This window comes from Babylonia areolata, chromosome 16 (assembly GCF_041734735.1).
Source record: "Babylonia areolata isolate BAREFJ2019XMU chromosome 16, ASM4173473v1, whole genome shotgun sequence".
Taxonomy (NCBI): domain Eukaryota; kingdom Metazoa; phylum Mollusca; class Gastropoda; order Neogastropoda; family Buccinidae; genus Babylonia; species Babylonia areolata.
In genome coordinates, this window is record NC_134891.1 from 15,251,517 (window position 1) to 15,267,693 (window position 16,177).

At 40.7% G+C, this 16,177-nt stretch overlaps 1 protein-coding gene across 2 annotated transcripts in view; it reads left to right on the forward strand.

Moving 5' to 3' along the window:
• LOC143291191 (squalene synthase-like) overlaps positions 1-13,295 on the forward strand; it is a 46,279-nt gene extending 32,984 nt beyond the window's left edge. The window contains exons 4-8 of one of the 2 annotated variants that reach the window (XM_076600919.1): positions 4,037-4,165; positions 5,129-5,320; positions 7,612-7,788; positions 10,595-10,747; positions 11,692-13,295. In XM_076600919.1, coding sequence (XP_076457034.1) covers positions 4,037-4,165; positions 5,129-5,320; positions 7,612-7,788; positions 10,595-10,747; positions 11,692-11,898 — 858 coding nt within the window. In that variant the 3' untranslated portion in view covers positions 11,899-13,295. The other variant, XM_076600920.1, reaches the window with a different exon arrangement.
• The last annotated feature ends 2,882 nt before the right edge of the window (positions 13,296-16,177 follow it).

Consider the following 16,177-nt stretch of genomic DNA (forward strand, 5'->3'; position numbering starts at 1 on the left):
AATGGCTGCTGTCACTTAAAATGCATTTGGCTTTCTGTCGTACTCTGACATTGCACAGTTTGCTTAAGCTATCCAGTCTCACTCCCACGACTGCACACATTCACAGTCTTGTTCAGTGTATTCTTATTCTTCACAGTTAGACCACCATACCAGCATATAAAAGAAAAGTTAAAACAGATTCAATAAAACATATATAAAACCCTTGAAGTACTTTCGAATTTACTCTGATGTTTCTGAGTTTCTGCAGACAATAGATGCGAGACTGGCAACATAAGTGTGTCCTCTGGCAAAATTCTCAAGAAGAAATCCACTCTGATACACAACTATATACGCATGCACTCAAGGGCTGACTAGCGCTGTGGGTTATGCTGCTGGTCAGGTATCAGCATTGCAGATGTGTCGCGTGTTTGTCCAAGCGCAGTGACGCCTCCTGAAGAAACTGAAACTCATATATATTTTGTGTATGTATGTAGTAGAGTGAAACTGAGAGACTATTGAAGAGAGAAATGCAAAAGAAAAATAAGAAACTAGTAATGAAGAATAACACAAATAAATAAAAATAGTTATTGATAAATTATTACTATATTTTATAAATGTGCATAGCTTCATATTGTTAGAATGCACAATTCAAGTTTTTGCAAAACAGATGACGTATTTGGAATAGAGTTAGGCTACTTCCCTTGATCTTTTTTTTTTTTTTTTTTTTGAAGAGTTCACTGATGCTGTGTTCGGTGAGCCAGATGACAGTTGTGCAAGTTGCTCAGCTTGTAATATACACTGTCACTGTGTAAAGCCTTTGAGCACACTGCTTAGGTGGGTGTTTCTTCATATTTTTTTTAAAGTATCTTTTTACATATGTACATGTTTAGTTATTTTTGGAAGTTTTATATTTTAGATTTGTACAAGGCTGAACAGACGCCATTGTTGAGCATGTTATCTATAACATTTCTTTCTTTCAGTTCTTAGTGAACTGGCTTAGTGCATGGTGCTGAATGAATTACTAGTAGTGTGACCATCTGTTAGGATTATTGTACATTGAATCAAATGGTCTGTCGATAACTAAGCCATTTGAGGATTACTGTTGTTTTTCAAAGATAACGTTTCCCAAGCATGAAGGGGAGAGATTCTGCTGACGCGGTTTTGGTGTTCTTCCGCTTGTTGGGGATGGGAAACACCTCTTGGGGAGTTGTTTTCAGGAATATTGTTGTTGAAACTTGAATTGTGCATTCTAACAATATGAAGCTATGCACATTTATAAAACACAGTAATTATTAATAACTTTTTATTTATGTTATTCTTCATTACTAGATCTAGTTTCTTATTTTTTCTTTTATATTTTTCTCTTCAGTAGTCTCTCAGTTTCACTCTGCTACATGTATGTGCGTTGATTTGTACACACAGACTCAGGATAATGAATTAAGCTGCATGACTTCATAACTGAACCATCAAGCAAATATTAAAGGCAATATTAACATTTTTACCCGTCTACTCTTCGATGTTGAAGTCAGAAATAAAATCTACCCAAATGGGTATACCTGTTTCTGATGAACTTGTCCACCATCTCTGGTTTGACATTCTTATATTCTAATTAACATTTTTACCCGTCTGCAGTACAAAACATACGTGAAAAACTCCAAAATGGGTAAAAATGTTTATTGTGTATATATAAGTTTGTCGACTATAGTAGAGGATTTTAAAATGAACTTGTCCAGATTAGAAAAGTGTCTAAAAAGGGATGCTTTTTGGGGCATTCCATGCACCTAGCAAGGGGCTTGGAATAGAAGGGGGGACACGCAAAGTGAAAGAAAAAATTGGACAGACGGGTAATTTCGAATTTACCCGTCTGTGGTACAAAACATACATGAAAACGAGTAAGACGGGAGTGTGTATGTATACACAAGTTTGTGTCAGTTCTCGTAATGAAACTTGTCTCAATTCTAAACCCCGGTATGTCTTTGTGGGGCACTCCATACATCAAGCAATGGGCTTGAAATAAAAACGTGAATTTCGCAAAGTGAAAGAAAAATTCATAAAGAAATCGGGAACCTTGTCGCTGTCGATCTCCAGGAGCGGACATGTGCGAACGGGACGTATAAGGCAGTTTGATCGAAAGCGGTCAGTGTACGTAATCACCAGGTTATTTACAGTGAAGACGGAATGAACTGTATCATGCTTCGCGAGAGGATGAAAATCAGAGTGGGAGATAAGACAATAGGTTCCGATCCTAACATGAACAACTGAGTGCTTACGGAGAGGATGTATAATATGTTTATGTCCCAGGTTTGATAACGGGTGCATGACTGGAGCCACTGTTTTGACAGAATGAACTGCAGTTTTACAGGAACACTTGTTTGGCAGTTGATGTGTTACTGGGGCCACCGTTTATGATGGAATGAACTGGAACGTTTATGGGACAGACTTGGCAACATGTTACCCAATGGGTGCTCCGGTCAGAGAAGCAACTCCACAGCAGGGTTCCTGTCCTGTGTCATCATGACAGCACGGCACTGACCGGGTACATGTGGAGATCGCACACCATTCCCTGTATTGCAGTGCTCAAATGCGTTGCACAGAGGACTTCACATTAAAAATGAGTGGGACTGGTTGAACCTTCCTAAACAACATGCTGTGCAGAAGAGTCACATACCGAAATAGGAAAATGCATTTTAATGGCCGAGTCCGTGTCCGTGCTGAACTTGAACCGATTCAGTTAGACAGCTGGATGTCGCTTTCTCGTGATGCTTGTGCTGGCTGTGAATGTTAAAGTCAGCGATTTCGTGTGCGTGTGTGTGTGCGTGTGTGCATGTGTGTGTGTGTTGAGAACTTCATTCCATTCATTTCCCGTGGTGTGTGTTAGGAAGCTTGTTTCTTTGACAGCATGCGTCACATGTGTGTGCTGTGCCCTGTGTTGCATGTCAGTGTGCTCCTGACCTTCTGTGGAAAACTGAGGACGAGACATAAAATATTTAGCTCCACAGATGGCCATTCTTTCCATACGCTCACAGTTGTTAATGTTACGTTCTGAACCCATTGTTCAGTCCTCCACTCTGGTTTTCATCCTCGCGCGAAGCACGGTGCAGTTCATTCCGTCTTCACTTTAAGTGCAAGATTGTGCACAATGACCTCTTGCCTACGCCCCCTTTGTGCACATTCTGGCAGGTGGGACAGGTCATGCATGTACAATTACAACATTCCTTTAACATGTGTTTGTGTATACAGTGACAGCTTCATTCCGTGTTTGTGTGTCCGTATAGTTGCCGTGGCTCAGGCTGACTTCATTCCGTGACTTATGATGTTGTGCGTGCCAGTGTACACTCACAAGTTCATTCCGTGATAGTGTGTGCCGGGCTGACTTCATTCCGGCCGGGATTGTGTGTGTATTGCTGACAACTGATTTCATTCCATAGTTTGGTGTGTGTACACTGACAACTTCATTCCGTCAAAGTGTGTGTGGGGCTCCATGCAAAACATGTGGATTCATGTACCACATAGGTAAGTACAATCGCAAACCCTTGTGTCGTCGTACACTTTCGTTTTCAGCCTCGCGCGAAAGACACCACACTTCATTCCATTTACAGTTTCGAAGAGCACAACTCAATACTGTGACCCCGAAAAGCATCCATTTTTAGACACCTCCATTTTAAAATCCTCTACTATAGTTGACAAACTTTTATATATATATATATATATATGTATATATATATAATTAACATTTTTACCCGTTTTGGAGTTTTTCACGTATGTTTTGTACTGCCGACGGGTAAAAATGTTAATTAAAATGTAAGAATGTCGAACCAGAGATGGTGGACAAGTTCGTCAGAAACAGGTATACCCATTTGGGTAGATTTTATTTCTGACTTCAACATCGAAGAGTAGACAGGTAAAAATGTTAATATTGCCTTATTAAACATCAGTTATTAAATATCAGTTGCACTGTCTTCGGTAATGTATATTTCACGTGTTGGCACCAGAAATATTGCTTCGCTTTTTCCATTACTTTGTGAACAATCCCAATAAGACTATTCCTTTTCTGCAGATCAGCCATGAATTCCGGGAGCTGAGGCCGGTGTTTCAAGAGGTGATCGCAGACATTTGCCGCAAGATGGGGTCAGGGATGACAGTCTTTTTGGACAGAGGGGTTGGGTCTTTGGAGGAGTGGGATGAGGTAGGTTTCATGACTGACTGGAATTCTCCATGACTGCTTCCAAATGCACACACATAAACACGTTAACAGTCAGTTTTAACAGATAACCAGTTAAACAATCAGCCTTCCAAAATCAAACAGTGAAGGAGACAAAGTGATACTAAATATTGTAGAGGTCATCTTTCATCTTTGTTGCATTTTTTCTTGTGATAATTTGGTATTGTCTTCAAACTGCATGTCAGGTCCATTTTTGTCTGATCATGTCACTCTTAACACTCCAGGGTGGAAACTGGAAGATCATCCCATTTGATAAGCTGATCGTGTAACTTTGTTTTCCAGCCAGACAGCATTGAAAGGCACTGCATTAAATCAATGGATGATTTAGTATTTATTGTAACTGTTACACAGAGCACAGAAAAGAAATGCTGACAAATTTCTTCATGATAAGCTCCACCTCATTTTCTTGGCCTCCTGCAAGAATAGCGCAGGATACTTGTTCCCTGTATATTGTTCATGTGCTGAGCGTGTCTTGTCGAGGCTCAAAAAAAAAGTAACATGATTGCAATAATATGAAAATAATTTTTTTACGAAGCTACATTTAAGGCTTGCTAAGGTTTGATGCATCAGCAGATGGAGAATTTTCATGCAATATCACAAAAGTGTTTACATTTGTCCACTCCTGAAGCTGAGCATCATTTTGAATGAGCACACACATGCACACGCACACACGCGCACGCGCGCGCGCACACACACACACACACACACACACACACACACACACACACAAGCGAGTGTACATGCACATGGATAAATGCACATGAATTATGTGCGTGCATAATTACGTACATCAGCATGCTTACACACACACACACACACACACACACACACACACACACACACAAAGAGTACACATATACGCCTATACACAGACATTAGAGTTATTTGAAATAGTAAAGGAGCACTTGATTTTTTTGTTCTTCCCAGTACTGTCACTATGTAGCTGGTCTGGTTGGGATCGGTTTGTCCCGCCTGTTTTCCGCTTCCCAGCTTGAATCGGAGGAAGTGGGTTTGGACGAGCGTCTGGCCAACAGCATGGGGCTGTTTCTGCAGAAAACCAACATCATCAGGGACTACCTGGAGGATGTGCAGCAGGGCCGCGAATTCTGGCCTAAAGAAGTAATGGCCCAGACAGGGGGAGAGGGGTTGGGAGGGGAGGGGGTAGGGAAGAAGGGAAGACAGGGGCTGTGGAGGAAGAGAGAGTGGTGAGATGCATGTACATGATAATGGTAATGGCGATAGGGATGGTGAGTGTAATCGGACCTCTGGTTTGGTGTGTGTGTGCATGTGTGTGCGCGCGTTTGCTTACGTTCGCAATTCCAGTTTCAGTTTCTTGAGTTCAGACAAATCCATTTACGCTACACATCATCTGCTAGGCAGATGCCTGACCAGCAGCATAACCCAAAGTGATTAATCGGGCCTGGAGTGCATGCATATATATATTGTGAACCTATCACAGTAGATTTCTGCTACAGAATTTTGCCAGAGGACAACACTGTCGTTGTCATGGATACTTTTTCAGTGCGCCAAGTGCGTGCTGCACACGGAACCACGATTTACCGTCTCATCGGAATGACTAGATGCTCAGTTTGATTTTCCAAAACTGGGAGAAAGGGTGAAAGCGGGATTCAAACCCAGACGCTCACGGACTCTCTGTATTGGCAGATGAGTGTCTTAACCATTCTGCACTTTCTCCGTATGTGCTTTCTTAAGTCATTCATTTGGTCCTGCAGTTCCATAATTTGTCAGTTTGTTGAAGGTGAGGTACATTATCAACTGAAGTATGAAAGTACCAGGATGTTTACATTTTATTTGACTTGACTGTGGATTGAGTGAAATAGGCTGACTCCGTATTCACTGATCATTGTATTTGAAAGCTTCGTGTCGTGCCCTTCTTTGAGTTTCAATGAAGGAAACACACAGGGTTTTATTGCATGTCACTAAATCTTTAAATCTATTCACATTTTATGTTCCTAAGATCACAAAGGAATTTTCAAAAATAAAATAGAATAAATAGATCAATGAATGATAATATAAAAAATGTAAAATATAAAAAAGTAAACAAATAAATAAATAAATAGATACATAAAACTGTAGAGATCAAGGACACATCTACCACATCTGTGTGGACTTAAAGTTGTTTGATAGGGCATGGCATGCTGCCATATGGTCGACCATGAGATTCTACGACATCAACCTGAACATAGCCATAGAGCACATTTGCAACAAGGCACCCAGTGCAGAATGCTTCAATGAAAGCATGGGGGACTGGTTGAAGACAAGTCTTCTCTCACCTACTGACTTTTTAACACCTTCCTCGAGAGAATCATGACTGATATATGGGAAGAATGTAAAGGAAAGTCAGCATCGGAGGTAGAACAAATCACCAACTTGCGCATTGCTGCCGATACCAATGGCCTAGCAAGGAAAGAAAAAGAGTTAACAAGATTGGTGGAATGCCTGCACAAGACCTCTGCGGCCTATGGCACGGAGACCAGTGCAGATAAGACCAAGCTGACGACCAACAACACCAACAGCATCAGCACTCACATCAGAGTCAACGTCGAGAAACAGTCCACAGTACCCAAGAGCAGTAATAATAGATTGGGGATAAAAGCCTGAAATATTTTCCAGGATTGCACCAATAACAGTACTGACAAAACCGAAGACCATTTGGAGTAAACAGGACATCACTCTGAGCTCAAAGATCAGATTGATGCGCCCTGTGGTCATCTCAACATTCCTGTATGCTTGTTAGTCATGTACTTTGACAACTGACATGGAGAAGAGGATACAAGCCACAGATGAGATGCTTCCGAAAGCATCTTTGACAGAGATCTCCTCAGCATCTCCGACCGAGATCACACCACCAAAGAAGTGAGAAGCGGGCAGGGTCCTATGAAGATCTGTCAACCGTGAAGAGATGCAAACTAAAGTGGAAAGGGCATGTATCATGATCATCATGGCTTGCCAAAGACAATCTTGCAAGGCAGGGTGAAAGAAAGGAAAAGGAGAGGCAGACAGAAACAGACTTGGGATGACAATATCCCAGGATGGACAGGCCTGAGTTTGAGCGATGCACTGAGAGAGATGAGGAAAATAGATGGAGATAACTGGTTGCAAGCTCATAAGTAGTGTCTCTTTGGCATACAAGAAGTGTAGGTGTGTGCACGTGTGCGTGCATGTACATGTACATGTGTGTTGTTTGGTGTGTGTGTGTGTGTGTGTGTGTTGTCTCTTTACTCAGTAATTCACTAATACAAACATGACTTATCCTGATATATACGTATTACATGATCATACAAGCGCAAAAGCAGATTAGAAATAACCAAAATATGACAGATGTGTGATAAACATGTGAAGATAGTGCCTGTTCTGCGCAAAAAATTATCATCATACATTGTTTGCAGGTGTGGAGCAAGTATGGTGATAAACTGAGTGATCTGGCTCCAGAAAAAAACCGACAGAAGGCAATGCAGTGTCTGAATGAACTGATCACTAACGCCTTAGAGCTCCTGCCTGACTGTGTCACCTACATGTCGAGACTTCGCAACCAGTCTGTCTTCCATTTCTGTGCTATTCCACAGGTATACTGGTCTGAATGTGGGAGAGAGGAAGAACTGAGGGAAGGAAGAGAGTGAGACAGGGAGAAATATAGTTTTAAGAGGTCAAAACCAGCACAAAGCAGTTATCTCATAAAACTGTATCAATGTCACAAGATGTTCTTCAGTACAGTGACTGAGGTGTTTTCTGTCAGCTATGATGAGTTTTGACACATTTGTATTGTCTCATGTACATATATTAAACTTTGTGTGTCAAAACAGATATGATGCACATGCTTGTGTGTGTGTCTTTGTGTCTCTATGGGGTCTCTGTATGTGCACACATGTATGTGTGTGCATGCATGTTTGTGTGAGAGAAAGAGTCAAGAGCATACTGCACACATACCTTAGTTCATCATCCATTGGAAATATTAGCATCTGGATTACTACAACTCAAATTCAGTTCAAAATACTTTATGAAATCATTCAGAGCAATTGCACAATGATTAGAAACTGATGTCACGTCAGTCAGAGGGAGTAGAAAAAAGTAAAACAAAAACTAAACTGCCAACAAGAGTGTAACAGAGAAGAGAAATTTTATTTGGGATACTATTAAAATGCCTCTAATATCACTTTGGGCGATAATACAATGATTTGTATGTTTATGTCAATGTCAGTGGTTATTTTCAAGACAGTATTGATGACAATTGAATCCATGTCTGTCCTCTTATCCAATGGTTAAGCAAGCGAAAATACTGCTAGTGCCACAAAAAAATAATAAATAAACACAACAAAAATAAGATCCATAATTTAGGGCTAGTCACATTTATTCAATGTCATCCTGCTCACTGAATCCACTAAAATCTTCGTCTTCAGTGTCCGAGTTGGAGAACCAGCACAGCTTCCTCCACCATCTTCTCATTGACTTTGCCTCGCTTTCACTTCATGAATGTGGAGGTCGCTGCTGGTTCGTCGCTTGCACTGTCGTCTGTTAGGTCGATCGCCTTCAATTTGAAGGCTGCATCATAGGCATAACGTCACATTTTCGGCATGATGAGGGTGTACGCTTGAGCAGAGTAGAACTGAATGCTGATCTGAAGGCTTTAATGTGTGCGGATTTGATTTATAAAACATGAACAGTTAGCACACAATCCTGAAGCTCATCCAAAAATTCATGGATAGAAATCATGATTTTAGTGAGTTGAAGGGCAAGGAGTTTTATTGAGTTGAGGTACAAGGCCATCACACCATCGATCGCCTCAAATAAAAGCAGAGAGAGGGAGTGGCCGTAAGTCTAACATGAAAGGTAGAGCACGATGCTTTGCAAATCAAACAAATATCGGCATCATTTCCAAACCAACATTGCGCAAATTTCTTCAAAACGGAACAGAGTCTCTGTGGGCTTTTCCAAATACAATAGACTGAGCAACACACTAGACGCCACGTTCTTGGCATCAGAGATCTTTTTCCATCCCTCTTGCGGCCAATCAGTGGCAGCCTCTGTGCGTGTGTGTATGTGTGGGTCTTTGTTTTTGAGTGCGTTTGTGCATGCGTGAGAGTGTAAGTGTACACAAGTGTCAGGAGAGTTCTGTGCATGTGTGTGTGTGTGTGTGAGGGGGAGGTGGGGGTGCAGGGAGGTGAGGTAGAGGATGAGGTATGTGAGTGTATGCATGCCTACACTGTGGGAGCAACAGGATATTGGAACGTATATATTATATATATATATCTTTGTATATATGTGTGTGGGGTTGGGGGTGGGAGATATGGGCGTGTATGTGTGCTTGTACAAGTAAGCGTTCATCTGTGTGTGTGCGTGTGCGTGTTTGTGTGTGTGTGTGTGTGTGTGCCGTGGAAGCTGCGATACATAGACTAGAAATGAGTGTGTGGAGGAGGGGGTAGAGGAGGTGCAGGGTAATTTGCGGTGTGTGTGTGTTGGAGCTCATGTACGTTTATATGTATTTGACTGTGCTTTCATATCTGTGAAACTGCGTTTTGGGGGCATATCTGTTATGCATGTGTGGGTGTATGTGTGAATGTGTGTCTTCATGTTTTATATTTATTTGCTTATTTATCATCATTGTTGTCTTATTTATTTAATTATTTATTTATTATTATTATTTTATCATTATTTTCATTACTACTACCTTTTTTTTAATTTTTTTTATAAAATATCATAATTATTATTTATTTATTTATTTATGTAAGCTTATATATATATATATATATATAATTTTTTTTTTTCTCTCAAGGCCTGACTAAGCGCGTTGGGTTACGCTGCTGGTCAGGCATCTGCTTGGCAGATGTGGTGTAGCGTATATGGATTTGTCCGAACGCAGTGACGCCTCCTTGAGCTACTGAAACTGAAGGGCAGCTAAGAATAGACGAGAACGTGACACTCCCGGGATCGTTAAAATCTGCAAATAAACCCCATCATTGTATAAGCCGCAGAGGTTGAAGCTGGGGTAAAAAGTCGCGGCTTATAGACCCAACTTTACAGTATTTATCCCTTCAGTGCCGAGGTTACAGTTGAGGGTGTCTTGTCCAAGTTACAGTCGGCACTGGGATGGTTTCCAAAGGCCAACTGGCCCCCAAAAGCTTGCCTTCTAGTTTGAGAGTCATAGTCCTTCACAAAAGACCAATCTGCAAATTACCTCCCATTGCAGTGGAGAAACCATTGATAATACAGCTCTCACTTTGCTGTTGGCCCAACTGTAAGCTCATGTCTATCTGTGATATAAGCCAAGAGTTGAGCCGATCATGCTGTGAATATGTTGACACACATTTCTCTGCATTTCTTTTTCAGTGGCAACATCAAGTGACAGTAAACTGATGACTTCTTCCAATGTGTTAGGTAATGGCCATTGCGACCTTGGAGCGGTGCTACAACAATCCTGCTGTCTTTACTGGAGTGGTGAAAATCCGCAAAGGAGAAGCAGTCAAAATGATGATGGGAGTCTCCAACATTGAAAAGGTCAAGGCCATCATGCATCACTTCACAGAAGAGGTAGGTCTGACCTCAGAGAGAGAGGAAGGCAAATAGAGAGATAGGGATGAGAGGCCAGCAGGCGAGCAGACAGAAACACAGTTTCAGTTTCTTGTTGAGTCGTCACTGCGTTTGGACAAATCCATATACGCTACACCTCGTCTGCTAGGAAGATGTCTGACAGCAGCATAACCAAGCTTGCTGGTACATGCATATCTTGTTATATGTTCCCATTTGGGTGGATTTCTTCTGCAGGATTTTGCCAGAAGACAACACTTATGTTGCGATGGGTTCTTCTTCAGTGTACTAGTGTGATGCACATGGGACCTCAGTTCATTGTTTATCCGAATGACTAGATGCTCAGTTTGATTTTCCAGACAAACCTGGGAGAAGGGTGAAACCGGGATTTGAACGCAGACCCTCATGGACACTGTACTGGCAGATAAGCGTCTTAACCTTTCTACTACCTTCCTCCATAGACAGACAACATTCAGGCAAGCAAACGACACAGAGTTAGAAATGGACAGATGCATTATTATAGGCAAGCCAGAAAGGTTAACAAAAATCAAAGCCATAATTCCAGGATTTACTTTGAAAAATCACAGGGGTTTGGGAAAAGTGGAAGGTTTCTCTTGTAAAAAGGGCAGGAGGTGGGGCAGACAGCCATGTGAACAAACCTGCAATGATGATTTAGAATACTTTACACTAACATATACTTCAGCAATTAATTTCAGTGTTACTTATCCGTTTTAGATGTAAGTATATGTGTGAATTATGTATAACCTTTGTTCTTATTGTAGTTTAATATAACCTTTGTTCTTCTTGTAGTTTAATCAGGCTGGTCCACTCAACATACACAAAAAACCAACAGAATTATTTTTCTCCAAACTTGTGTGTGTGCGTGCATTTAAAAATGTTTTGGTTTTTTTGTATGTATGTTTTTATGGTGGGTTTTTTTTTTTCAGATCACAAGTCGCATTCCCAAAAATGATCTCAGCGCAGAATATACACATGAAATTTGCAAAAAAGCCTTGTCATGCACGCAGACAACTCAGGAATACACAACATCCAGCATCTACCCTCCCCTCTACGTCTCCTTTGCCATGATAGTGGGAGCCATTGCTTACAACTACTGGACACAAATTTCCACATTTTACTCAAATTTTCTTTAATTGTGTAATGTCACTTTGCACAAAGTTCACTGGTTCAAATGTTTGATCTCAATTACCATGTCATGGAAATGGAGGTGCTGCTAGCATGTATTACTATGAAAACAACAACAAACTATACTGTTCGAAACAGCCGTTTGATCTCAGTAACCATATCATGTGTTGTTAGCATGTAATAATCACAAAAAAACAACTATACTGACGTCATTTTGCACAACGCTTACTGTTTCAGCCATTTGATCTCAATAACCATATCATGAAAATGTCATGGGAATACAGGTGTTGTTGTATTAATCATTAAAAAAAACCCTGTACTGACTGCACTTTCCATTATTGATATCATTCACAGATCCCTTTACATTGTTGACATTGTTATATTGACATCAGACACTTTTTGATTAGGAACTTGCCATTCCACCTTTTTAAGTGTTCATTTTCAATAAGATGCATTGCTAGTCTGTATTGAATGGCATAAGCCAATGAGTAATATTAATTTGAAGATTATTTATTTTCTGTGTGGTTAATACACTGTTGGAAAACTCAGAGATTGTGAAATGTCCTAAGAGAACATAGAATGTGAATTTCATGTAGGCTAAAAACTCAGAGATTGTGAAATGTCCTAAGAGAACATAAAATGTGAATTTCATGTAGGCTAAATGTGTTCATTCCAATTCATAGAAACTCAGGTTGTGAAGTTTTCATTCCAGTGTGTACAGTGCATGTTCAACAGTGACTGAAATAAAAATACACGAGTTGTGAAGTTTCATTCCGTCTTTCGATTTGTTATGTTATTTTAAAAAAACACAAAAAAAATAGGGTGTACAAAGACCTACAATCGATAGGCAAAATGTCTGTCTCATGTTTGAACGACCAAGATAAAGCACTAGCTGTGTTCGTCTGTTCGCTACCAACAATCTGATACAGTGACTACAGTGCTGACACAGTGACTGATCAAATGATCTCATTCCAGACGTCATGTCTTGCAAAGCAAAATTCCAGTCATCACCCATCTGTATAACACCCCCACATATAATAAATAAAACCAATTATGTGTATCAATCACTGTCCAGTGGCAGCCTGTTTAATATGCATATGTTGTTTTCATAACCTTACGGCATATTTTATTTTCATCTAAAATTGTTCACCAGTTTACCTAAAAGTTCAGTGTTGTGGTTAAGTCATTTCTCTATTCGTCACATATATTCCTAGATTCTATATGTTTTTATGTAATCGCATCTTTAATTTGCCTATAATGTCACTACTACAGGTAGGTAGGTCCGATATGTAATGCTGTGAAACAGTGGCTGACAGATCGTATATTCACTTCGCCCTAGCAAGCACAATACTGCATACATCGAGCTGAAAAATATATCAGAAAGTAAAACCACCTTGTTTCATTCCTCTGAGTGTTTCTTTTTTGTGTGTGTAACTGCAAGGCAGTGTGAGCGAAACCATGCGCCCGGAGTGGAATAACCTTCGTTCTTCAAACGCAGCATGGTAAAACAACCATAACAAAAAGAAAAAAAAGAAAAAAAAAAGTTTGCCTTGTCTGCTTTTTGTCTGAGAGGGTTGGTGACAAAAATAGGTCGCGGACATTGCTGCTCTTAACCAGTCAACTTAATAGACCCATCAAATGAAAGATCACGTTCTCTATTTTTATGTAGGCTAAGTTTTGGTTTGATATCTTTTAATTCGATTCATAAAAAATAATGTGGCTCAAAATTTACCTTTTTTTTTTTTTTTTTTTGATGCTCTAGCTACTGCACTTCCAAACACAAAATAAATCTTTCCATTGAACGCACCACTGAAAAGTTAATAATAATAATAATAATGGATACTTATATAGCACACTATCCAGAAATCTGCTCTAGGTGCTTCACAAAAACACTTTGTTAACATAAAACATTACATCTATGTTACATACACATACCAAAATATGACTACACACACACACACACACACACACACACACACACACACTGCATACATACATTTTAACAATACATGTGTATCTAACAGCTACCCTAACACATACGCACACATAGGCAGGCACAAACTTAATGCACGCACACACAATACACATTCATATACATGCATGTAGTTATGTAAACATACATATGTATACATACATGGTCGAGCACAGCTAACGCAAAGAAAGTGGACCTGCCACAATTGAACTTACGCTGAGGGAAAAGGTCAGTTTTGAGACGAAATTTAAAAGATGCGAGGGAATCAGAATGACGGAGGTTATCAGGGAGCTTGTTCCACGTCTTTGGCGATTGAAAAGAAAACGATCTGTGTCTTACTTCTGACGTGAGGTCTCCTGAGAAGTCGAGTATCAGAGGAAGAACGGAGCTGGCGAGACAGGGTATAGATATGGAGGAGTTCAGAAAGATACTTGGGGCCAGATCCATTGACTGCAGAAAAGGTCAGAGTGGATAGCTTATAGTCTATTCGATCAGAAATAGGCAACCAGCGGAGAGATTGAAGGAGAGGAGAAACATGGTCAAATTTAGAAGCTCTGCAAATGAGTGGCAGCGTCATTCTGAATTCGTTGGAGTCTATCAGATATTTGGGAAGGCCGGCCAAAAGAGAGTTGCAGTTATCCAGTCTTGAGAGAACCAGAGAGCATACAAGTGTCTTGGTTGCATCGGTTGAGAGATAGTGGCGGATAGAGCTGATTCTACGCAGTTCCAAATAGGCAACTTTACAGATATTCGAAATGTGCTGTTGGAAGGAAAGAGACTGGTCTAGGATTACACCAAGAAGGAGAAAGTGAACCAGGTGTGCTATTGATAGAACAGAGTCAGGAAAGGAAGGATGTTGACGAAACTTCTTTGGACAGGTTATCATAAATTCAGTCTTACCATCATTTAGTTGCAGCTTGTTGAGAGTCATCCAGTCCTTTAGGCCAGCAATGCACTCCTGTGTTCGAGTCACCAGTGCATCAAATTCAGCTATGGAAGCCGACTGATAAAGTTGTGTGTCATCAGCAAAGCTCTCGTGTGACATCGCATGATGACTGATGACATCCGACACAGGAGACGCATACAGCACGAAAAGAACAAGACCTAGAACGGACCCCTGTGGGACACCATATTTTAAGGCAGATACTCTAGAGTATCTACCATTTACACACACTTTCTGTGTATGGTCTGACAGGTAAGACGTGATCCATGCTAGTGCAGTGTCACGAATACCAAAGGAAGTTTTAAGTCTGTTCAAGAGGATAGAGTGGTCGATGGTGTTAAAAGCTGCTGACAAATCTAAGAGAGCGAGAACAGATATCTTATCCTCATCAAATCCCAAAAGCAAATCATTCACTATTCTAAGAAGGGCCGTTTCGCAACTATGACCACGTCTATAAGCTGACTGGTGGGAATTGAGTAAACCATTTTGTTCAGATGAGCTAAGAGTGGAGACAATTTGATCTTTTCTAGCAGCTTTGATAAAAATGACAGATTAGAGACAGGTCGATAATTTTTCAAACAGTTATGATCCAAAGATGGTTTCTTGATGAGTGGACGTACAAACAGCAGATTTGAAGCTTTCAGGGAAACAACCAGACAGTAAGGAAGAATTAATGACATGAGTAATATGTGGGGGTAGAACATCAATACATTCAACCAACAAAGAAGACGGGACAGGGTCAAGCTCACAGGATTTCGGACAAGCGCTCAGACACACTTCATTCTTTCTTTTTTAAAATGACCTGAAAGCCTTAAAGAGCAACGTCCGTTTGATGAAAAAGTGGAGACCTCGTATTTATGAGCCACTGATCAAGTTGATCTATGTTTTGATCTGTGGTTTCAATGCCCGGTGTAACAGGTCGAACTCTATCTGTGGCTAGTTTTTAACATGGGTTTAAACCAGCCTAGGCCATCTCATACCTCTCCTGGCCGAAACATATCCCCTGTGTACACTTCGCTCACCTAACCAGTCTAATCACATTTACATTACTGATGATGATAATGATGATAATCATCATCATGGGAATGTATATAACTCCTTCCAACGCTCAAGCCGCTTTACAATTAATGCAAAAAAGTGAGGTGATGATGTTCGTCCTTCGGATTCGAAGTTGACCATGGCTTCAAGAGTCAGATGGAAGATCGGTGGCTGTTGGTCCGGAGGTGACTGGTGAGGCCAGAGGCCACTCCGGGCCCTGAAGTCTCGCCCACATGTGGGACACAAGTGAGTGGGTGCTGTTGTGGACGTGGATGCTGCTCGGGCCTTGCGCACAGCACGCTTTTGTTGCACCTCGGTGATGCGCCTGGTTTCA